Below are 25453 nucleotides of genomic sequence, written 5' to 3'. Positions count from 1 at the left end.
ATAAGTCCGGAAGTACTGAGACACATTTCCGTTTGTATTGTTTCAGTACTCCTAAACTGCACAATACCTTTTAAATAACACTTTCAGGACAATTTCAGTCATTGTCGCTGAATGCCATGCACCACGGTTACAGTATAATCACAGGTACACTTCACAGATGTGATACTGCATAACATTATGCTAATATTAAATAAAAAAAAGACAGTAGAAGAGAAATTATAGGATATATCTCAGTTAAGGTTCAGCTCCTGCACACTACCTTTAAATATGAGTCAGTTCCCCCAGTTTACAAGTCGCTCATTAAACAGCAGACGTCTCAGGGTGTCTGGGTTCCTGGAGAAGACGGTCCATATGTCAGCGATCACTCCTGAGCTGCTGCTGCTGCTGCTGCTGCTGCTGAAATGTTTCACAGGCAGCTATAGACTTCAGGACACTCTGGAGGAGCCTATATATATATTATCTATCCACGTCCTTGTGTGCTAAATCTGTTTGTGACGGTAACAAATGGCAGTAGTGTAATGTAGGCCAGGAGTCAACACACATCTCCAGGTGACAAGTTGTTGTGGAGGATACGCAACACTCCTCCAAGAAACCGGGAACACAATGCAGCGGGGGAAAAGGACCAAAAATAACAAGCAGCCCAGCATCTCGGCAGAACAAAATGACACACAAATAACACAGGAGACCATATACAGTAGAGCGGCGCTGCTTTTAGACTAAACCCACTACATATTAATGTTTCATAAAATGGCGCTGCATTACATCGATGTGTATATAAAGGCTGTCTTTAATCACAGTAAAGTCTTACAAGGTCTTGAATTTTTTCCCCCACAAAGACATGCAATTTAGCCGTAAGAGTAATATTTAAAGGTGCAATTGAGCAAGTTAACAGCTTAAAGTAGTGATTTTGAAAATGTTAGTTGTTGTCCATGGCGATGGGAGGTGATCACATAAAATATCTTCTTCCAATCCGGGCCAGTCTCTTATGATTGAGGTGGTTACGTGAGTTATTTTTGTTGCGTTTGGGCAGTTATTCGGATTACTAGTGCAATACTGGTCTCCATTTAAACACTGCACCTGTCACCTGTGAGTAGACACTCAGACCCATGTTTGAAAGTTTGCTCCTAAGCTCTGCGCACAGCTTTTGATTCTACACAGGCCACAGTCAACCGGCTTGAAATCCCATCAGCGGGGAATAGGTTCAAGAAATTCCGTCACCTCATTTGGAGACAGATGTTCCAGTGAAAATCTTCAAGAGCGGCTCTTTGCTATCCATCTACATACAACTACTCCTAAAATGAAAACTAATTTTTCTCTCTACACAGAAAAACCTTTCCTTAACCCGCCCTTAAACGCTTCACACTATCCGCAGTCATCTCAAACACTGCCCAAGTGTTGCCCATGAAGAGCAATTCACAGCTTCCACTTTTTATTGTTCATCTTAAAATATTACCTTGGGATTCTTGAAATGGGTGTTACAACTCTGTGAGGACTTAATCAAGACTTCCCTGGTGCAGTCTCCCTCACTTAAGGCTGATCTGTGCGTTCTGCTTTGCTACGGCGCTGCTGTACAGAGCAGACTGCTGCTGCTGCTGCTGACAGCTGACAGAGCTGCTGCTCATTCACCACAACAGAGCAGCCAGCTGTCAGAAGTTCAGCCACTCACTATAACGTCAATCCATCATAGACCTTTTTACAACCAGCCCTCTCATACTGAGAGAGAAACTGATGACTCCCCGCTCTCCGTGTGTTTCACATATCGAGCTCTGCCTTCACAACTCGGCCTTTCGCGTCATTTTGAGTAACGTCGTAAGCCGTTCCAGTAGTTCCATGTCAGTGAAATAAAAGATGCCCACGCTCGTTTGAGCTTCCGCCTGCTCGCAGCCCTTCCCGCAAGGCCACGTTTGACCCGTTTTGCCGTCGACAGTGTCTTTTTCACTCCTCTTGGCCTTGGGAGGAATCTGCTCAGCTTAACAAAATGAGGTCAGCAAAGAAGCACTGGTGCAGTGAAACACAACACACATCTTCCTTTACAAAGTCAGGGTCCCACCATTCAGCCTGTCTCCGTGCCAGGACTGAGCAGGGAAAGATTTTTTTTTTATGAAGTTAATTTATTGCTTGCTAGCCTCAATTACCTCCTTTCTGACTCTATTTTTCATCAGCAACGTCAAGTTTCCCTAGAGATTGTGCCCTATAATCGCCTAATCACTTATGTTCACTGAAATCCTTTTTATTTTTTGTAATCCATAACTTGCCAGATATTCTGATGTGAATTCTTCTGTGCACCCATAACGGCCTTTAAATCTCACAGTCTGAAAGAACCAGGAGTCACTCAAGGCAACGCTCCAGCATGACTGAGGACTAGTGAGAATTAGTCTGAACTGATGTGTAAACCAAGCAAGCTGCTGAGCTTGTGAATCAATGTGTCTATTATCTTTTCCGGACAGATCAATGGAGCTGAGGAATGAGCTGTGAATGGCAAAAACAAGGGGAAAGAAAAAGAAAAAAAGAAAAAGACGCACGCAAACTAACCAGCCAATGGTTTAGACCGAACTCCATTATCTGCGAGTGTCAAGACAGTCCATACTTGACAGATAACCTTTATTCCCACTGATGAACGTCACCTCAGTTTTGCTCCAGCCCATGCCTGATGAGACATAACTCAGAGATGATGGGCCTCTGTGACACCAGGCGCCGGGAAACGTCGCCCGCTCAGTTGAACGCTTCCATCCGACGAGTCTGATTTACAGTCGTGTGATCGGTGAGCATTTACATACGCCGTGCCCCTGGCCTGGACAAACTGATAATATTAGGCGAAGTGGAGAAGCACAGGCGATGAAGTGATGGCAGCCAGGTAAAGCATAGCGAGGTAATCTAATAGGACATGTAAAAAGGTCCCTCCTCATGGCTTATTCATTACAGGGGATGCCATTACTGAGAATGGCGTGGGCTATGTGAGGGATATGCTGGCGGGGGCATTTTCCCTGGTGTCACAGAGTACAGAGGAGAGGACAGATGCGGCGAGGCTCGGCACACCGATGCAGCAGCAGCAGCAGCAGCAGCAGCAGCAGGAGCTAATGCAGATCAGACATGCAGGGAACGACGCTTCGCTCTCAGCTGACGGATAACTGTTTTTGCATGACATACACCTGTGATTCATGTAGATACAAACTGATACAGACGGCTTCATGTAGCTGATTCCCACAAATCCATTATGTGAGTTCTGGCGATTCAGCAATCTGTACAAGCATCTGTACAAAAGCAGTGGCATCTTATACGGGCCTGAATTCAAGCTAATTGAGGAGAAAAGCCTTAGCTATATTAGATACAAACGGTAATGTGCTTTAACCAGATAAGATAAACACACGTTGACCTGAAGGAGCAAGGTTAATGTGAGATGCATGTAGCTGTTCATTTTTCTACAGAAGGTGAAGGATCATAAGGTTCAACGGGGGCCCAGGCAGAATAAAGTCATATGGAGAAAAAAAAAAAAAAAAAAAAAGCAACCTCACTCCTGCAGTGAGGAGCAGAGCGCGCTGCACTGCTGCAGAGACTAGCCAAGAGGCAGATGCCTCAAACGCAGAGAATTTCTAATGCAAGCCCCATTATCTGTACAATGCCCACGGTGCGCACTGCAAATGCAAATCACAGAGAGCCGGGAAATGCACCGGCAGAAAGAGAAGTTCAACCTTAATGTCTGACTAAATGATGGATGATCTCACTCTCAAAGAGTTGTGCAACGCACAAAAGACAAATTCGGTTGGTCAAGATATTTCTATATTTTAGCGCACTGCAGAATAGCACCAGTGGAGCAGTGCATCCTGGGTAATGAAAGGCAGGTAGCGGGGATTGCAGATTAAGGACATTTTGCTTTACTGTGGGGGTTTTTGTACCTTGAAGAACTGTGAAACTTTGGGGAAGTTTTGACACGGTGATGTTTTGATTGTGACATTCGTTTAATGCTCGCATGATTATTACTCATTTGTGACAACGACTCGTGACACTGTGAAAAACAACTCTGTGGTGTTTTGCTGATGTGTTGAAATGCGATTCTTGGTTGATGTTTAGACTGCAAAAAAAAAAAAAGAATTCTTTAAACATGTAACTGGGTGACAAACTGTCAATTTAATTTTTAAGTTACGATTTTCCCCGTACATAAACGAAATGTTCTTAAAAGCACCTTTCCGTGACTCATACCTGGAGACATCCTTCCAGGCATTTTCTGAGGAATCAGTGATTTCAGATATTGTGACAAGTTTCAAAGCACGCCAGAGGAGATTGCCTTACTGTGGAACAAACTGTTCTTCAATGAGCTTTGAGCACACTCGTATCTCAAAGCAGCTTTTGCTGTGGAGTGAAAATGAATAAAAGTGGATGGAGAGTTATGCGTGCGTGGAGGGGGTCTCTCTTGTGAGGAATCCTTTCCGCTGATGATTCTAGGAGGGGGGGTCTAGGAGGAGGAGGAGGAGGGGGCGCAGAGGAGGACAGGGAGGAGAGGAGAGTGGACTGAGGATGTGCACACGCACTGACCCTGGAGGTTGCATTCCCCTTTAAAAGTCCCATCCCACTCAGATACGCAGAGCTCATGCAGGATCTGCTGCGGCAGTGGGGGGAACACTGCTGAGCTGTGCAGTTTATGCTGCCAGCAAGCGTGCAAAGAAGAGGAGGGGGAGCAAGCGCGTACTGGAGGAGGAGGAGTGAGGGAGAGAGAGGGGGAGAGAGAGAGTGCAAACAATGTCATTCTGTTCAGGAGGCAATGCTGCAGTCAACTTTGCCGCGCCATGAAAGCACATCACCAGCGAGCAAGAGGCTCAGAGTGAGTGCAGAGAAGTTTTCCTCCTCTCCTCTCTGCGTGCGATGCTGTGGAAGACTCATCTGAAGGTAAACATTTCTCTCCTCTCTCGTCTTATTTACCTCGAATGCTGTCTTCTTATGTGTCTTTTTATTTGTAAGGGATTGTGTACTTCTTAAATCAGCCCTCCGGTAGTTTATGTGCGTATGTCGGTGTGGATGCCTGCAGTGTTGTAGCTCCATGGCTGCTTCTATCTCATCAGTTTCCTCTGCACCAGCCATAACCAGGCAGCGTCCAGCCAGACAGCCAGTCAGTTAGCAGTCAGGCTCCACTGCTCCCTCATCCATGTTTAACACATGGTACAGGCTGGAAATAGCAGCCGGCGTGTCAGATAGCGGCTGGTCCAGAGGACTCGCCGTTTGACACAAGGACAAAGAAACTCGGGATGCAAAGAGTTCCCTCCGCTAGAGGAGACTTTTATCTTTGCTGACCTAGCGTTTACGGGAGCATAAATAGTCGCAGCTCTCCACTTTTTTTTGTTAGTTGTGGCTTATTATTTTGCAGGATGTATTAGTTGTAAATGTGATGCTTGAAACTGCTCGAAAGGATGTAATGTATCGCTGATCCTGGAGAGTCAGTGTGTGAGCGATGACTGAGGAAATGAAATGAGGCTACAGTGGCCTGCATGGGACAGGGGAGCTGTGCTGCAGTCATGAAGTTACGCTGTAGCCGCTAGGACTTTTCTCTCATCCTATAAGTGGATACCAGTGCAGAGTGCAGCTCTTGAAAAAATCTTTTAGCACAAAATGTGTGAGACGTATTCTACTGAACTGTTTGTGCGTGAATTTAGGTATTTAGTTTTTTTATTACTTTCTGGAATTAAAAACAGAAGTGGGAAGGTTTCTCTTTTACACTCAGCAGCATCAATGCAGCAGCGCCAGCAGTTTCTCAGCAACTCTCTGCTCTAAAAGTCAGTGTTGGTACTTTTGTCCTATTGCAGTGTCTCAGCTGAGCAAGGCTTTTTAAAAGGCAATGCAAAAATAGTTTATGGGGAGGAAGTAAGTATTCAAAACCAGTCTGGAAGGTCTGGATGATGAACCCAGACAGGTTTGTTCGCCTGTGCAGGCTCGGTCAGCCCGAGTTCATCTCAGGTAACTGTGCTAAGACCTTGAAAAAGGCGGCCCTGCGTCGTCAGCTGCTTCTCTGCGAGGCAGGAGTCCAGAGCATCTCTCTGGCCTTTAGATTTCTCTCCACTGCAGGCAGACGAATGATGATAGCGAGCTTTGCTAAAGGTCCACGCTACATCCATAGCCTGACATCATCTGGGAACATCTGCAGTTCTCCTGCTCACACTTTCACTGAGGGTGGGTGCTGCACCGCCAGCAAAGGAGACTGCCGCACTCACCTGATGTTCCTTGCACCTCACTTCTGCCCCCCTCCCCCCTCTCCTTTTCTTCCCTCCTCCTCTTTCCTTGTCTCCAATTTCTCTACTGTAGTCTCTCAGAGGTACAGTTGCCCAGCACAGCGCCTCACCGGCATGCTTTGCACCTCTCTGATTCTGCCCCCTCCTCCTTCCTCCTCCACTCACCCCCCCTCTGCTGAAAAAGTATGCAGCACATGCTCTCACCATCCTCCTTGAGCAATTTCCCTGAGTGAATAGAGAGAGGAGGGAGAGAGAAAAGCAAGAGCCAGTGAGCCGGCAGCAGAGCAGCAATCCTGCAGTGTCCTGCAGCAGCTGAGCTCCTGCAGTGCCGGCCTCTAGTAGCACACATGCACAAGTGAAATCGCACACACACGCATAGATGCAAGTACACACACACACAGGAATGTGAGGATACAAGACAATGATTCTCTCTCAGACAGAGACAGAGACAGTCCTTCAGTCACGTGACAGTGTGGTGGTCAGACAGAGCCAGAGCAGGCAGCCTCTCTCTGTTCTGGTCTAAACTGAGTTTATACACTGAAGATAAGGAGAAAGACCCCCCACACACACTCACAGATACTCTGCCCGTGGAGCTCCACGGGGAGGCACTGGTGAGAGATTAGCTGATTGCCCCAACCCCCCCTCCTCCCATCTGATGGTGCATTGTCCCGTTCCAGCACTCCTGTTCCGATGATGTAATCAATGCAGCAAGCTTTGAACTTGCTGGGATAGGGGTTCCTTCCCCCCCCTCGACTCCCCTCCGACTGACACAGATGCAAATGTGAGGCCTCAGCAGCAGCCTGTGTCCCAGGTAGGAAGATGAATAAATTACAGCTTTACGCAAGGATTTAGCTATTAAAGTGCAGAAAATAATTTCCTGAGAGGGGGTCAGCTCTGTGCTTGTCCATATTTCACTCTTGTGCAAACACATACTTCACGCTTGCATAAATTAAGAGCCAACTCAGTTGGTGAAACTACTGCTGGCACTTTGTCAAAACACTCCCGTGTAGTGCCGCATCAGAACTTCCAATAAATTAGAGCAACTATCTGCATGGGACTGTGTCTCCTCTACTCTTTTATTGAGTTGCTCTGGTTTTTCCAGTCAGCGTCGGCGGCGAAGACAAACCTCCAAGCCGAGCTAAAAGTACTTTGAGTTCTATCTGGGCGTAACATCATAGTGACTTTGGTCCTTCATTGATAAGGTCATCAGTCTGTTGACAGGCTGCAGAGGAGAGAAGCACCAGTGATGTACAGTGCGGCGCTTTAGAGATGCTCAGGCAGTCGGACTCAGACCATATTGTAGAAGGTGAGTTCTGCTGAGCTGGCTGCTGCTGCTGCTGCTGTACCCAGAATCTGCCTAGTGATCAACTTCCACTACAGCAATGATGAACTGGCATCAACCCTCCTCTAGTAAAAAAAAAAAAAAAAAAAAAAATTCCAGCTAACATCAGAGCAGCTCTGAATAATTAGCACTCATGGATGGTGATGATTCGGCACATTTGATGTAGTTTGATGTGCCAGGAGCTGAACGGCATACACTGTACATTTGTATATCCAACGGATTGAATATCCTTTTCCCCCGCTGCATTACCAAATTGCTTTTAAATTCATAAATTATGTGTCACTGCTCCGGGGAGGGAAAAAAAAAAAGACCATTTCACACGTATTTCATGCCATTTTTATGATTCACATTGATGTTCTTCATCTGTAACTGATGTGACCTACTGAGAGTTACTGTAATATGATTTGATGAATCAGCAGCTTTCATTTGTATGCTGTGCTGGTGCCCGGTTGCAGCTTCTGTAAACTGTGCCTTGTTAAAAGAAGAAGCAGACCTCTTGCTAATGAGAGCAAGGGGTGGAGAGCAAAGCTGTAGCTGAATCAAAGATATTTTTCAATTTTCTTAAATCCATTCAGCTGAAATTCGACCTGTAAAAAGGTTCCAGCCTCTGGCACTCACTGCCTGAAGGCAAACTATTTATTTATTTATTTTTTTAAATTTCATTTAATCCTAAAGATGATTTGACAAGTAAGTCCGATTCACAAATCCTCTCCTCTTACATTCTTTTTCAGTCTGAAGCCATCGTCCCTGACATCCTCTCTTTATCTCTTCCTCTATTAAAAAAATAAAAAAAATTCTGCTTGTTACACAGACAATCTTCTAACAATAATTCCTTAGTGTGTTTAAGGTTTCAAAGTGAAAGCTGTGCTAAGTGACTGAAGCAGGCTGAGTCATGCTGGGTCTTTTCTGGGTTTCCCCCCTCTCTGATTCTCTGCTCCTCCCCCTGTGGTCTAGGAGCAGGCTCATACACCCCGGCCGGCTGTTGGTGGCGTGTTGGAACATGCCTTGACTTGTTGTGCAGCCTGAGTGAAGCAGAGAGAGGGAGACGGTCACAGGGAGAGAGAGAGAGAGAGGCAGAGGCTGCTTATCAACAGCTTTCCAGTGTGAAGTGACCCACACACTGGGAGAGCCCGGCGTGACACCCGTGGACGGACGCCTGCAGATGCCAACAGCGGAGTGCACTCTTCTTGGAGATGAGGGCGGATGGAGGAGCCGTGCTGCTGCCTCGCTGCCCGGTGAGTGTCAAAACTGTGTGTGGAGAAACTCCTCTTGACACGTTACAACTGTGAATATCTAGGTTAATTGTCATTTCAAAGAGAAGCACTGCGCACCTCTGCTTGGAGTTAAACTTGAGAAACACTAATTAGTGTGGGGAAATGAAAAGATGCTAAGCTGAGGCCTTCGGATTAGCTTAATAAGGCCTGTGAGCTGAGTGAAGTGTAAATGTTAATTTGGAGCATATCAGCTCTCAGTGGAAGCGTCTCAAGCCGAGTCTTGATGCTAGCATGATGCCATGGTAACTATACAAAAGGTCAGTGAATGCAGAGGACTGCGAGACACACAAACACAGTTACCAATTACACAGTGGCACAGTAACCTCTGCGCCGGCACCGCACCACCGGTGACCCTTTCACCAGTCCACGGGGACTCGGCGATCATTGTCCGACCACGGTGTGATCCTCACAGAGAGGGACAGCTGTTTTTGTTATTGTTTTCTCCTCTGTTCAGGCTGAAAGCCGGTTTCCATCAGGAGACGCAGCAGGCCGCCTCTCCTTTTCTGAAAAGCCCACACCGAACGGACGAGAGTTTCCTCACAACGTGTGCTTGTGTCTGGCAGGAGTCGACAGGAGTTTCTGCTCATGACTGACGCTGTGACAGAGGACTCAGTGTGTCACCAGTGTTTCGCTCGGGCATTAAACGAAACAAGATTATGTACAGTGTACACAGCGGAGCTGATAAACGGGGCCAGACTGTCCACGTCGTCACACATAATCACATGTTACTGATAAGGCACAGTAAAAACTGACACGGGCCTGTGAAATACATTAATTGCTCAGTGACTCGGGCGATAATCGTTTAGCGTCTAGTGCACTATGATCCGTGTGTTTGACTTGTGTGTGTGGTCAAGGCAGCAGATAGTTACTGGGGCAACTGTGTTTTCTAGTTACCAAGGGTAGTATAAGACGCAAAACCACTGAATTATTAACACACTGCAGTTTGTGACACAATACTGATCAGTGGATGCAGATGCAATCAAATCACACCCTGATATTCAGAATTATAAAACAATTGACCAGGCTTTTATTATTTCTAATTATCCTCTAATAAAATTAATCCTAAACAAATACGCTGCATAAACCTCAGGCGAAGTTAAGCGCAGGCGGCCCGGGATGCCATCAGCGTGCATGTCATGTGTACCAGTGCTCAGGAACATGGCTCTACAGTAAATACTAATGTCATTGTTAGCTATAAGATGATTAGGCTTGTGGAATGGGACCGGAGCAGGGAAGCATAACCGCCGGAGCGTTGTTAGCCGACACTGGAACAACACACACACACACACACACACGACGGAGAGGAGCGGTGATGTGAAGCAAAGTGCTGATGGGTAGCCGCGTGAGTGTGTTACCGTGGGCGTCACGCGTTCAGAGGGATCCAGCGTATTCAGGAAGTGTAGGTGAGCCCCGGGGTCTTTGAATTGTTGCCTTTAGGTGGAATATGTCACAGATGGCAGATTATCAAGGAGTGCTGCTGAGATGTCATGCTGAGACTGACACGATGCACATTCTGTGTAATACACTAATAAAGCTTTTAGGTTTTTTTTATTTAAATAAGTTTTATGAAACATTTCCAGATTTTCACTGCAGTTTTAACTAAGTGCTCATTGGATTAAAGGTTCTTTGATATTATAAACATACCATACATTAGATACATTATCTAATAAATTAAACCTAGATCATTAAAATAAATAAATAAATAAAAAATGTCATCTTAATGCAAGATTTAATTTTTTCCAATGAGTAACGCAAATATATATATATGTTATATATATATATATGTTGTAAATATTTTATAGTTAATTAAAGTGGAATTTAAAGTAGTAAAATTCATAACACTAGATCTAAAATAAGGCAAAGAGAATATTTGGTATATGACAAAATAAACAAAGGTTTTCTCAACATATATATATATATATATATTTATTTTTTTATTCAATTTTTATTTTTTAATTTATTTTTTAAAAACTAATGACCAGGATTTTATTATTTCTAATTGTGCTGCTAAGTACAAAACAAAAAAATATCACGAACAACTCCAGTCCATTTTTTTTTTTTTTTTTTTTGGAAATTGAATAAATAATAAAGAAAATAAGTGGACAACTGTTCTGATAATTTATTAATTGATTCAACATTTCTCAACAAATACCATTTTGTATGTATCTCAGTGTTTTTGGATCATGTGACCTTAAACTTTTTAAACTGGGTTTTAAATTTAGATCCAAGTCAGTTAATTGATAAAAAAAAAAAAATTAGCGTATTAATTGATAAAGAAATTTATTGTTAGTTGCATCCCAATTCATGTTATCTATTAATGATATCTTAATCATATGTTTGTGGCAGTAGTCTTAAATCTTATTCTAATTTAAGCTGTATTTAACCTGACTTTGAACCTGGCAAACCCAAAAATTTAACTTTCCATAACCTTTTTTTGTTTGTAGATCAGTTCAAAAATACAAAGAAAATCCAAATCTGCCAGAAGAGGTGAATTAGGGGTTGAAATATATTTGTGGAGAGGTTTGTGATTCGAGGCTCGTGTGCTGCTTCTGCGTGAATCAGTGTGGCAGTCAGTCAGTCAGTCATTCATTTAGAGAGCAGGGTTTAGTTTTCACCAGCATTCCTCAATCCTGTATTAAGGATTACAACAAGGCCTGAGCAGGAAGGAATTCCTGTCATCATGTGCTCAGCGAAGGCAGCGTCACTGGCCCGGCACAAAGACACAAAGGAGCGCGGATGCAGCTGTTTGGAAAGCAGGTCGAGAGGTGTCTCCGCGTTTGTCTGTGGACTCAGGTCTCAGACGGAGAAGGACAGAAATGAGTCCTCTGTGCAAGCGTTCGCATCGGCACACGTGTTGGGGTGTAAACTCGCGTCGGAGCGCCACAAACTGCTTTCCTAGAAGTATCCGAATTCTTTGACATCAGATAAGGTCAAAATGCTTAAGCCACAAATTGAGCTCTGGGTTTTCCAGTTACACAACCGAAGAAAATGCGTCATGTGCACACCAAAATCAGACATGGAGAGCCACAAATAGCCTCGCTGCGGATTTCACCAGTGAAGATGCATCAGATAGAGGCTGTTCATCCAACTGTTCGTGCTCCCTACTACATTATTCCCTCCGTTCCTTCATTCGCCAGCAACTGCACATTGCTCTCGAGTATCCATGTTGTCCTGTCAGCAAAGCAAGAGTCCACAGGGAGAGGACAGTATGGAACGGTCAGACGGGCCCAAAATAGCACTGCAGCAGCGAGCAAGCGCAACTGATAGCATGAGGGGGTTTTAACTGTTGTCCCTGAGGTACATAAACACACACACACACACACACAGGGACCACACGGCACTAACAGACAGACACGGGCGGACACACACACACACACACGCACAACGGATGAGAGCTAAATCAAACTGAGCTTTTTGTTGCAAAATCATGAGTCATGGCAAGGCTATTCTTAGTTCGAGGGTGTATGTGTTTGCCCAAGTTATGTGCACTTAAAGTGATGTTGCACAAAAGACTAGAGGAAGATCAAGAATGTGTTTGGGAGCAAGCTCTGGGTCACGTTGGTCACTGGAGCGTAGCCTTGTGGACTCAATATGAATATGAGTTGGGCAGGAGAGGGCGCCTCTATATGTATGAATTTAAGATATTTTTTCTGCAATTATTACGTGAAACAACTGATTTTTGCCCCCCACTTCTCTTCTAGACTTTCCGGCTGTTGGCAAAGCACCACGCTGCCCTCAGGAGGGCTTTTTAGTGTGAGTCCATTGCCTTCCAGCAGCAACCACCACCACCACAAAGCTGGGAATGAAAACTGAGAGCGCACTCAGTGCCAGACTCACAGGTGGAGCGGTCGGGATCCTGCTCCGGCGGGGAGGCCGGGCGGACAGAGACGGCTGCTGTGGGTGTTTCTCTGGCAGTGTCTTAGCTGGTTGTTGTGAGGAGTGAGAACGAAGCAATCAGCAAGTATACTGCCGCAGAAATTCTTCGCAATAAGAGGCCCTGGGGGAGAAAAGAAGAGGAAAAAATGCATATTCGCTCTTTAGCAAACAAGGATCCTGCTGCTGCTGTAAGTTTTTTTTTTTTTTTTTTTTACCTGATGCAGAATTAATTAAAGACAGATTGGGTCCGAGCACGGCCTTTTTGTTAACAGCCTTGACAGTGTTTAAAACTGGATCAGACTTCTACGCTGTGTTCTTGAGCCTCTGCTGCCATCTTGTGACTGCAAACAGCCTCCCAGCATGCTTTTTGTTCATTTACACACTGCACCAATTTGTAAAAACCTACATTGTATTAGTTCATATAGAAAACGTGGTTTCCCGTGACTTTATTATTTTTCAGTAAATGCATGTTTTGTTTTGTTTTTCTCCATCAAAGTCTGGATGCTAACAGATTAAAATATGACTGATTCCCAATTTATCTGCAACGGCCTGTTAATTTCTTCGTGTTAGGAGTTATAACTGTGCAAAAGAAGGGGTGTTAATAAAAGTTACATAAAAGCTGATTAATTAGTTTGCGTTCTTTTCATATCACACATGCATTTTGTAACGAAGGAAAACTTGGCGCTGCCTAAAAGCACTTTGAGACCCTCGACTAAATGTTGTTGCCATGCGAACACGGAAGAACTAATGAGAGCAGATGAGCCAGGTGCACATTACTTCAGACACACACAGCAAACGCAGATTAAAGTTTGTTCTTCTATTTTCTTTAATTGATTTTTTTTTTTTTTTTGTCAAAACCAGAGGGAAAACTGTGTATTTTAACCCGGGATTGTTGGCCCCCCTGATAATGCAGATGTTGTGTTTGCTGCAGTCCGCAGGAAAGAAAAAAAACAAAAACCCATCAAGGGTCCACTGCACTGCTGCAAACATACAAAAAAAAAAAAAAGGGGCTGCAGTTTTTCTGGGCTGCAGCAATGCAGAAGCCGTAAAGTCCTGCTCTCACACACAAGGTCATTGCTTTATGTGCGTTTAAGCCTCTCTACACCTCAGCTCTTTGGTGCACGGCGATTACAAGGCCACCAAAGACATAAAGCGCAGGGAGACAGTACTCATTACTCAAAAATATAGAATAGTTTGATAAGAAGGAGGTTTACTTTGACGCAAAAGGTGACCATAAGCAGAATCATTTTAATTTGGTTTACGTTCTTTCATTTTTAAAGTCCTTATTAGCCCCTGTTTCATCTGCTTTGTTCAATTAATATTTAAATTCCCATATGTTCTACTGAGGACTTTAATATTATCATGTATTATTTATTGCTTATTTAACAGATTCTGTCAACAAGTAACGAATACACTCGCTAAACCAGAATCAATCACTCATTTATTCCATGTGCTAAATTTTATTTATTTATTTTTTCCCCACATTGGTTGTTTTTATTAACAGCGTTGCGTGAATTTCAAACCTTTTCCTTTAACTTTGGAGCACTGTTTGTTAGCGGCATTTGTCGTAACGATATTACACTGGAGACGATGACTACTGTAATCCCCCGTTGACGGAATTAATCATAATAAAAAATAATCACTATGCAGTCAGTGGTACAAATTGCTGTTGCTAGAATTTGACTGCACAATGAGCATATAGTTTCCAGATGCTTCCTGATATTATTTTAATTAATACATTTGTGAATGAGCTTTGAAATTATTCTTCATATTTTTTCTGTGTTTGGTCATCATGTTTAAATTTCTTGTATTTTCATATATACAGTACAGTGCATTTCTTTTGGCAGATTATTTTATAACAAGCAAAATGTGACCACGTTTTGAAGAATGCTACAAAACAAATATGAAGTGCTCTTACTCTTATAATATTTTGCTCATATACGTTGATTAAATTATATTTTTGCTAAGATTTAATAAGGAGTGGGCAGGTACATTACTTATTCCTTATTTATCAAACATTTCCATGTGAATTTGTGTGGGTTTCACATGTTATTGTTTTATTTTTTATTTTTTTTGTAACCACATTAAATTTTACATGTGCAAAAACACTTGAACACGTTTCCATAGGTATTTGTGTGTGTTTCACATCCTATCCCATAGGTTTTACATGTTAATCCGACAGGTTTCCATGTGTTTTAACAAATATCCCGCAATAAATTTCACATGTGCCGAACATTCATGTGGGTCAGTTTTAATAATGTGTAAAGGGGACGTTTTTAATTTAAGTTTATTAGGTAAAATATAGTTAATAAGATAAAATATGGCAATAATCTGGAGTGAACTGTGGATCCTTGTTATGTAAACCGTGACGGGATGGGTTTCAACATGAGGTCATGTGTCATATTTGTCATAAATTACTAACTCTGAGGGCAAAGCCAAATAAGAGTCAACCAGGCAATGACAGAAATAGATAAACATGTCTGCCATATTACCAGCTGACTGACTTCTGCTTTGGGTTCCGGTTAACGAAGGGGGAGAGAGAGAGAAAGAGGGAGGAGGAGGCGGGGAGAGAGGGCTTGCACGCTGGGACAAAACTTTAGTCTGTCTCCCTTAAAAGCAAAGGCTGCAGTTTGTGCAGTCATGTGGCTCAGCTGCAGGCTTTAAACCGGCTTTACGGGAAAACTGCAATAATGAAAACATCCTGACTGGTCCCAAGAGTGTGTTTGGAGTGTGTTTCCTATATCACACAATGGCAAACCACACAGAGGTGTACTTGTTCGAGCAGGTGCTCGTGTTGTTTTCCTGCGCGCTGTCGTTCGTGGGCTCTTCTCTCATCATCCTCACCTTCGTCGTCTGGTCAGATCTGAGGACAACTCCGAGAAAACTCCTGGTGTTCCTGTCCATGTCTGACTGGCTGTCCGCCGTCTCGTACGCCGCCGGAGTCTGGAGTGTTTTCCGGACCAACTCGACTGGATGCGTCGTCCAAGGAGCGATATCGACTTTCGCCAACACCAGCTCCTTCTTCTGGACCGTGGCCATCGCTGTTTACCTGTACATTTACCTGGTGAGGTCGAACCGGAGAGCCGCCGACAGACTGGTGCTGCCCTTCCACCTCGTCAGGTATGCCCTCTTCTCTGCTAAGGCTAACTACGAGCTAACTCGTAAACCAGGTGATAACTTTTCCCCCTGAAGCATCTTGGGATATTCACCTGGTGGCCACTTCACGGTCAAGCAAACAAAAAACGGAATTTACGTTTTATTTATTTTGGATAACAAGGTAAAATAAAATAAAAAATAAAATAAAGTTGGCAACTACGATATTCTCACCTGCTTCCGTAAACAGAGCTGCTTCGAGTTGGGTAAACTCTCACTTGTACTTCATTAGGTACACTAGTGAAAACAATTATATTCTAATATAAAGGTCCTGCACGAAAGCTCAGCCATTGTATTGTATTGTGTTGTACCGACACATGTTTTTATTATTTTGACAACCCCATTTTAGCCAGAAAACAAAAAGCAGAAACACTTCAGTGTTTAATTGAACACAGTTTAACTATACATCCTCCAATCATATAGTTGAATTACCACATCTCTGACGCAGTTTCAATACAAACTGAACATTACAACCTCCAAGAAGCTAAGATTTAGTGCAGGACTATATATTAAAATGCATTAAGTTTCCCTGTTTACACGTAAGCCACCACTAAACCGCTAAACCTAGTGTTTCCATGGTAACAAGGTCAGAGGCTTATTTCGGAGGACGAGGTTTGTTTCCGGGTTAGGGTATAATATCGATATATTTTTAATAAAATATAATGTATATATATTTTTTAATGTGACCATTAAATCAATTTACAAACTTACTTTTAGACTAATTAATTATTTTTTTATTTATCCAATTATCTGTTTTGTTTTGTTTTGTTTTTTTGTTTTTTGCTCCGTTTCACAGTGGGTGAGCTGACGTTACCATAACAACCCAGCTCACCTCCGCGTTCAACTTCTAACTTTTTCTAGTTTTTAGTAATGTTATGTACACATGTAAGGTCCTTTCGTTTTATTTACTTTTGTTAAATCACACCTGTTCAGTTAATGAAGGCTCAGATACGCCTGTTAGCCTTGAGCTGTCTTTACTAAATGGACATACTTTCACAATAAGGAAAGTGAGAGAGATTTATGCAAACCACAAAAAGGCATCTTGTTTAATGCATATTTAAAAAGACAAATAGAAATGTTTTTAAAATGGCAAAAGTAAAAAAAAAAAAAAAAAAAGCAAAAGCTAAAATGAATTTAAAAAGGAAAAACAGTAAAAGAGCCCTAGATTTTTCCATGTCTGGATTTCATTGGAGATATGTGGTGCTTAGAAGTTCTGTGCATCGATTTGATCATTATGAGTATGCCTGATCCGCCTGAAAGAATTTTACTGATCCCAAAGTGATCACTTATTTCATTACTTTGCTATTTTTTTTTTGCTTATTGGCCATCCAAACTATAATCACACCTCTTTGTGAGCTTTGTCAGGACAAAAACTCATCAAATATAGTTTAAAATATGTCTATTTAAAGCCGTTAACTGGCCTAACGAGCCCCCTTGTTTATTACGAGCTGGACTCGTTTGGTTTGAATGCTCTGAATCGGCACATACGCTTCATCCTTTGTGTCAGTTTTCCCTCAACACGTTAATGAGCTGCCCGTGTTGATATTGCAGACGTAAGCAGGGAGCTCATCCGCTGTGTAATTGATCTATTTTAGGACGCAAGAACATTTTCACCCCGGGGTATGCCTCACAGCAGTGTCAGTGGTTCTGCATCTAGATTCTGTGAATTCTCAAATGCTCCATTGAGTTGAGGATCTAACAACTGAGCCGTTCATCGAGGCTTGTATAAATAACACAGGCATACAGTGAGGCCTCAAGCGTTGCTTTATAACGATCTGCCCTGTTTTTGCATGAAAATAAAGTATTCTTTTAAGCTGCCTTCTTCAACTGTGGGAAACATTTTGTGGTTTTATAAAGCAACAGAACTGATATGACTGTAGAGTCCATGCAACACACGCGCCTTAAGAACAAGATAATCTATCACATGGTGTCACATGTCTGTGCAGTATTTGTAGGTGTATGCACCCAACAAAACGCTTCCTAAAAATCTCAGCGGAGACGTTGTTCTTACTCCTTTCTTTTCTGCTCTAGCTGGGGTATTCCTCTGGCCATCACTATTGCAGCCGTGTGCCTCAACAAGATTGGCTACGATGCGTCAGAGGTGTCTGTGGGCTGGTGCTGGGTCCGGATCAACGCCACGGACCATGTCCTGTGGATGCTGCTGACCGGAAAGATCTGGGAGTTCTTGGCTTACCTCATCCTCCCGATCCTCTACATCCTGATCAAGTGTCACATCCGTTCAGCGGTGAGCATCAAGTCAACCAATCAGGGGCCTCATTTCCCAGCCATGTACACACAGTTTTGTGCTCAAACAATTCTCAAATTTTATTTATGGAAATCTTCTTGTGCTTCAAACCCACGTCTGAGGTGGAGCACTGACAAGATCTTAGAGGTAGAAGGGCAAACAAACCCATTCTTAAATAAGAATAATGGATTAAATGAAAACTATTATTCTTGTAGAAGAAAAAGTAGACACAGTTATTCCCTCCAGAGGAAAAGATAACGTCAATCAGTCTCTGTTGTTTCTCTTTCATTGAAGATCAGCTGATCCGTCTGATCTGAAACTCCATCGCAACATCAGTCGCATTTTATACTTAAGCTCACATGAACAGCAAAACCAGCTCACGAGTTTTGATGGCAAGATTCAGACTCGTTTTGTTTTCAGTTACGAATCTTAACCTTGATCATTAGATGGAGAATTTACCAACAGAATAAAATTAAATTCAGGTGCCATTAATATTATTTCAAAATGCGAGTAGATGACTCATGCACCTTCATTATCTGAGCTGTTGGTTTTATTAAGGGAATTGAGATGTTTCCATGGATGTGTCCCATAAGTTCATTGCCCTGGTGCATGATGGGAAACATTGCAAACAACAAAGGTAGAAACAGAAGGGCTCATAAACACTAATTTGTCCCTTCATTAGGTACACTAGTGAAAACAAATGGATTCTAATATTACAGGCCTGTAGTAAATCTTATCTTCATGAAGGTTATAGTATTCAGTATTTGTTTAAAATAATAGAGACAGCTGTTGATTCAGCTGTGTTTTCATTTTGGAGGCTGGGGTCACTGGTTGACCCTCCTTTGGCAGCTATAACCTCAACCAAACATTTCCTATAGTTGCAGATCAGACCTGCAAAACAGTCAGGGGGAATTTTGTACCATTCCTCTTTACAAAACTGTTTCCGTTCAGCAATATTCTTGGGATGTCTGGTGTGAATCGCTCTCTTGAGGTCACGCCACAGCATCTCAATCGGGCTGAGGCCTAAACTCTGACTGGGCCACTCCAGAAGGTGTATTTTCTTCTGTTGAAGCCATTCTGTTGTTGATTTACTTCAATGCTTTGGGTCGTTGTCCTGTTGCATCACGCATCCTCTGTTGAGCTTCAGTTGGTCTTAAGTTTTCCTGCAAAATGTCTTGATAAATTTGGGAATTCATTTTTCCGTCGATGACAGCAATCTGTCCAGGCCCTGAGGCAGCAAAGCAGCCCCAAACCATGATGCTTATTGTAGATTTGTCAAGAAAAATGTTGGCATGTGCCAGAGAGTCTTTAGCTGACACTCTAGGACTCTTCTTCACCTCATTGAGCATTCTGCACCATGCTCTTTCAGTCATCTTTACAGGACGACCACGCCTAGGGAGAGCAGCAACAGTGCTGAACTTTCTCCATTTGCAGACAATCTGTCTTACCGTGGACACATGCACATCAAGGCTTTTAGAGACCCTTTTGTAACCCTTTCCAGCTTAATGCAAGCCAATAATTCTTGATTGTAGGTCTTTTGTGCAACGCATCAGGCAATTAGCTCTCGGAGAAGTCACTAGCCTAGGGGTTCGCATACTTTTTCCACCTTGCACCGTGTTGTTTACATGTTGTGTTCAGTAAAAACACGAAAACATATCATTTGTTTGTGCGGTATTAGTTTAAGCAGACCGTGCTTGTCTATTGTTGTGACTTAGATGAAGATCAGAACATATTTTATGACCAATTTATGCAGAAATCCAAGTAATCCCAAAGGGTTCACATACTTTTACTTGCAACTGTAGATTTACAGTGCACATACTAAAAGCACCCAGAGATATATTAAAGTACAACTTTCTTTTTTAAGTGATGCAAGGAGATCCCATAAGACATTCATCTTTTGGAAAGAAATCATAATCTTGCTCAAACAGTTGCTGAAGTTTTATGTAGAGGTCTTCAAGTCATTTAGGCGTTGCTATGTGTCATGTTTCCATCCTACAGCACCATATCTGTGTCAAATCAGCTGTCATTGTGTGAGAATGTTTTAACGTTTTCATTCTTTTTTTTTTTTTTAACAATAAAACTTTGCCTCACTCTGTGTGGCGCAGCATGAAGCCCTGTCTGAGTACCGTCCCATCCTGCCAAACACGCCTCCGTCACAATCCCACTCCTCCGCGGCTGATATGAAGCTAATACTCATTCCCGTCGTCTTCATCGTCCTGCGCATTTGGAGCACAGTGCGCTTCATACTGCTTCTGACTGACTCACCGGCCAGACAGAACCCGGTGCTGGTCACCCTCCATGTGAGTTGAAAGTTTGAACCAGTCATGCTTGAACCATGCAGAGGAAGTCTACTAGCACTCAGCAACCATTAATCTACGGTTTCACTTCTCCTTTGAACGTTGCTTCAAGCATCGATAGTGTGTGTGTGTGTGTGTGGATGGGTGTGTGTGTGTGTGTGTGTGTGTGTGTGTGTGTGTTCTCATCAGTTCGATGTGCTGTTAAACTTGTGAGAGTGTGACTGCATGCTGTCAAAGCTGTGACTTATTAGTCATCATGCAGTATTCCTTTATTAACTGCACATTTAACATAACTACTTGCCAGCATAAAAATAAATTGTCATTTAATAGGTTAAAAACTTACAATAATGTTTTTACTTCCTGGCTTTCATCAAACAATAATAGCTGATGAGAAAACTTGACATTTTATTGGTCAGTCAAATTAGAATAAATATAAAAGTGGTTTTCATTATCTGAACTCATTATGTGATGTTGTGTCTTTATGAGACAATAATATTCAGATGTTGTCAATTAAAGGACAATTTATTCAAGTGTGATAATCCATCTTTTTGTTTTGACCCTGCAGGGAATTGGCAACACCTCGCAGGGAGCAGCCAACTGCATCCTGTTCGTTTTGTTCACTCAGGCGATCCGCACTCGCCTCTTCACCGCGCTCTGCGGCTGCTCTAAATGTCGAGCAGGGGCACAGCCGCTGCACGAGGCCCCTCGGAGTCTGCCGCCTGAGCAGGGCACCTCCTAACCCCAGAGAGAGGAGAGGGAGACGGCACCGGCCGGCAAGCCCTGCCGACAGATGACACTTTATTCTCTGAATGAGAAGATAGACAAAGGTTGACAAGAAGGGAGGAGTGGAGGTCTCCACTTCGCATTAAGCCTCATTACTGCAAGTGCCTGCTGCTGGGGGTGGATGGAAATTCTGCAGGTGCATGCACATCTGTGTCGCATGCTAACACTCTGGGTGATGGGATGCTGCTGCCTGACTGTACTCAAGTGTTTGGTGAAGAGTCAGCATAATTTATATCACACTTTAATCTGCTGTTTCACTTCAGGTTGTTCCTTGTTCATGTTTTCTGCTTTTTTTTTTAAAAAAAAAAAGGTACACTCCATGAAAGACAGCTCAGGTACTGTTCTCACTGTGAATTTATTTGGGTTTTTTTATATTTGCCGACTGTGTGAAGGAAAGTAAAAGGCTTTCTCACTTTAGGTCATAAACACACTGCACATTCACTGTGAGTTTTCACTGAATTGTTAAAGAGACCAGCCCATCCGAAACTTTATCCTTCAATATCTGATGACACGAGAGGTGGCTGCAAAAAAACCCAACAAAAAAAACAACAAACTAATGTGCTCAGCTTGAGTTCAGTCAAAGAGTCCGGCGCCATAATCTGCAGCACTCCTGGCAGGACGGCACAATGCAATGCATTTCCTCATATTTGATGAAACAGCGAGCCATGTTGTAATGTGTCAAGTCACATATACATAATGTATGCAAAAAGAAAGCTGCCGGTTTTCTTGTTGTTTTTTTTTAATCCTCATTTCCTCATTGAATTCAAGCTGACCCACCGCTACCTTTCTGTTAATGAAGAGATTTTGGGTTATCACTGTTACGTTTTCTGCTATTTTCAGTTTAAATATTAAAATTATCGTCCAGTTTTCCGTCAGTGTCCACTTTATTTAAACACATACGCTAGAGTTAAATTAAAATGTAAACCACTTCCCCTTCTCCGTTTTAACCAACTGAAACCTATTCATTCTTGCCTAAGCAGATAGTTGCGACATTTTTCACGCAGCACAAAAAGGTCCTCAGAGTCTGACGTGCCACCAAAACAAACTGTCTGCTGTCACTATGGTCAGATGATGTGTGAGCCATCATCACATGCCATCGTTCCTCCTTGAAACCAGAGCCACATTCGTGAGGCTCACTTCTCCTTTGACCCTCGCTGTTGGTGGCTCCGGTGTGCCTGGCTAAGCGACAAGGTCGGACGTGCACCACAGAGGAGCGCATGAACCCAACAAACCCACCGGCTGCATGGCATCTACCGGCCTTACAACCATAAACCACTTCCTGTAGCGTAGCCACTGAGTACCAGTTCTTTCCTGTGATGGTTGTTGGGGCTTCATTTGTGTCTGACTGGCTTGTTTCTAAATTCATGCATGAACAGCGCAATTCTTTATGAGAGCAGTTAGTTCCCATACAGTTCTGCTGTTTATGTAGAATTTATTAAAAGCATAAAAAACATTAAGATAAAGAGTTTTCCTTCCATCAAATTTTATTTTTTTTCTCTAAAGTAATGGGGCATGGTGCAGAGTTCATTCTCTCACATCGTTTGTAACGGTGACAGAACACCATGTCTGGGAAAATGGAGGAAGTGAATGTTGTTCATGCAGACGTCACCTAAAAAAAACAGCGAAGTGGTTTTTTGTTTTCGTCCTTGTGGACGGAAGAGGACTCTCACAGGGCTGACTTTTACTATATTTCCTAGAGGGATCCATCCACTGTGTCTTTTCGGAGGTTTGGCTGACATTGAAACTACTCGAGCTGGTGAAAACACTTGAGCAGGACGTTTCTGCTCTTTCCCCCCTGCTGGCTCTTCGCCCATTTAATTCATTAAGTTAAAGAGCTCCTCGGGACTGTGCCACTCTACCGAGGCCGACCATTCACCAGTGAAGTTAATTTGGCTGCGTCAATGCGTCCAGGAGACAATACTGCAACACATTGTCCATCTATGGCAGCATGTAAGAGGATATTTAAATCAGCAGAGAGAGAATGAACCGGAAGCATGAAGAGAGAGGTGAATAACTGGGGAATCAAGCCTCTAAAGTCTGTGCAAAAACAGCAGTTTGCACTTGCACTTGCAGTGACCATGTGACATGCTAACCACCACAACATTAGCTCCCCCATCTGTTCACTGCTAGCACTACTACAACTGCAAACCATATATTTTATGTGTCTTTGGCCGGTGCGCAGGCTTAACTTCCCTTCTCTGTGTATAAAAGGCATGGCAGGAAGCTCCTGAAGGATCACTCACTCTCTTTGCTGCTCACCAACGTTTATTTTCTGCCTAATTTTTGCCTTTTTTTTATATGTAATTCACCAGAATAAACATTTATTTTTGATACTTCTAATGTCTAGTCTCCTCTTTATGCTGTCGCCCTCAAGCCATGTCATACCATATATACATTTCCCATTTCAAATATGTCATAATGTTCAGTGATGATGCAAACTCAAGGCTACATTAACAGCATAGCATGGCCTAATCGCTTGATCCTTGATCCCAGGTTCGTGTCTTTCGGGTGATAAATAAATAAAAGTGCATTGTCTGTTATTACAGTTGGACTAATCACATCCATCCAGGATAATTGTGAGACTTTGGAGAAAAGCCAGAGATAGCATCTTATGAGTTTATGCTAGATAGATTAAAAGGGAACGTGGAGGATGTGATCTCCTCCTGGGACTCGTATAAAGACTGACAGGGATCTTGTGCCCACTCAACCGTTGCCTTGGTTTCCTGTATAATTGTGAAACAAGACTGAATGTATGCAATGCACACACACTCAAACATAGTATAACATATTAAATAATAATCTATTCAGTTCTATTCAATTAAACTTTATTTATATAGCGTCAATAACAGTACAAAGTTTTTCAAGGTACTTTCCAAAACCCCGGCCTGAATCTGCATCCTTTTCGCACTTTACGATGCTAATCAGTCAAACGTTTACAACCACCCTAACTCACACTCTGTTAGTGTTCTTATCTTTGAGTGGTGTCTTTTTTATAAGTGCATTGTCTTCCTAGTGTTTTGTACTGTATTATACTGTTGGTCTTTGCACTGTCTCTCGTCTCTGCACTGTCTGCACCATCTGCACTGTTTCGTATTGTCTGCCTAAGCTTATTCAGTCCTATGTCTTCATGTCACTCCATGGTCCTGAAGGAACGTCCTTTTATGTCACTATGTCCTGCACCTGACATATATGGTTGAACAGACAATGAAAACCTCTTTGACCTTTGACCTTTTTGAAGATACTCTGATCCAGTTGTCTGACCATCACAATTTGAACCTTGTCAGAATCAGTCCAATGCTTCCACTTGCACCTTTCCTCAACTTTGTGGACAAAATGTTCACATGATATATCACACCTACTGACATGTGCCACGGCAACAAAGTGATCAGTGTCACCTGTCAGTGGTCATAATGTTATGTTACTAGTGGATTATTATTTAAGCAACATTTAGATGTTGAGGCTTAATGAGATAGAGCTGAGCGTACCTGTTATATGTGCCGTCAGGTAAATGATTACATTTTATATCATCCATTCATTATGTCATAATAGGTTTTTATAATCTTTATATCTTTATAATCATCTACGAATAGCTGCACCGATTATATAAAAGTTTCCCTATGGGATAAAACGGAATAGAAGCATCATTATATTAAAATACTACCTAGGTAGTACAACTACCTAACTGTATTCAGGTGCAGAGATTATAAGAAGACAGTAAACTAAATTAAAAATTAAACTAAATTAAACTGAATTAAAGTCACAATGAAATGCACTTTGTTCCTTTACTTAACACATGACAGTCACGGATGAATGAGATGCTACCAACAACAACATTAGCTCCACCTCCACACACACAAGAAGACATACATCAATCGGCCACAACATTAAAACCACTGACAGGTGAAGTAAATAACATTGACCTTGATCTTTAAACATTAAACATTGACAATTCAATGTTCTGCTGGGAAACCTTTGGACCTGGAATTTGTGTGGATGTTGCTTAGACATGTACCACCCACCTAGACCAGACCAGGCACCCCCACCCCATAGCAATGACCCTCCTTGATGGCACCAGCCATCCCCAGCAGGATGCAGCCTGACACAGACACACACACAAAAACGGTTTAGGAACAACTAAAAAAACAAACATGAAGAACAGCACAAGGTGTTGATCTGGCCTCCAAATTCACTAGATCCCAAACTGATCAAGTATCTGTAACAAGCCTGGTCCACAGAGGCCCCTCCTTTAGTCCCAAAAGGTCCCCACT

At 42.7% G+C, this 25453-nt stretch overlaps 1 protein-coding gene across 1 annotated transcript; it reads left to right on the top strand.

The window, feature by feature from the left end:
• Nucleotides 1-15009: 15009 nt before the first annotated feature.
• On the top strand, nucleotides 15010-23568 carry gpr157 (G protein-coupled receptor 157). The gene is made up of 4 exons (XM_084554066.1): nucleotides 15010-15827; nucleotides 17892-18105; nucleotides 20211-20405; nucleotides 20968-23568. The coding sequence occupies exons 1-4, from the start codon at nucleotides 15457-15459 to the stop codon at nucleotides 21139-21141; spliced, it is 954 nt and encodes a 317-aa protein (XP_084410192.1). The 5' UTR covers nucleotides 15010-15456; the 3' UTR covers nucleotides 21142-23568.
• Nucleotides 23569-25453: the final 1885 nt, after the last annotated feature.

This window comes from Chelon labrosus, assembly GCF_963514085.1.
Source record: "Chelon labrosus genome assembly, chromosome: 10".
NCBI lineage: Eukaryota > Metazoa > Chordata > Actinopteri > Mugiliformes > Mugilidae > Chelon > Chelon labrosus.
Note: the sequence above shows the minus strand (reverse complement) of the source record. Positions and strands in the feature narration are given on the sequence as shown.

Coding starts and splice junctions, on each gene's coding strand:
- gpr157 (XM_084554066.1), top strand. CDS start 15,457: ATGGCAAACCACACAGAGGTGTACTTGTTCGAGCAGGTGCTCGTGTTG. Junction 18,106..20,210: donor AGTGTCACATCCGTTCAGCG/GTGAGCATCAAG, acceptor TGTGTGGCGCAG/CATGAAGCCCTGTCTGAGTA. Junction 20,406..20,967: donor CGGTGCTGGTCACCCTCCAT/GTGAGTTGAAAG, acceptor TTGACCCTGCAG/GGAATTGGCAACACCTCGCA.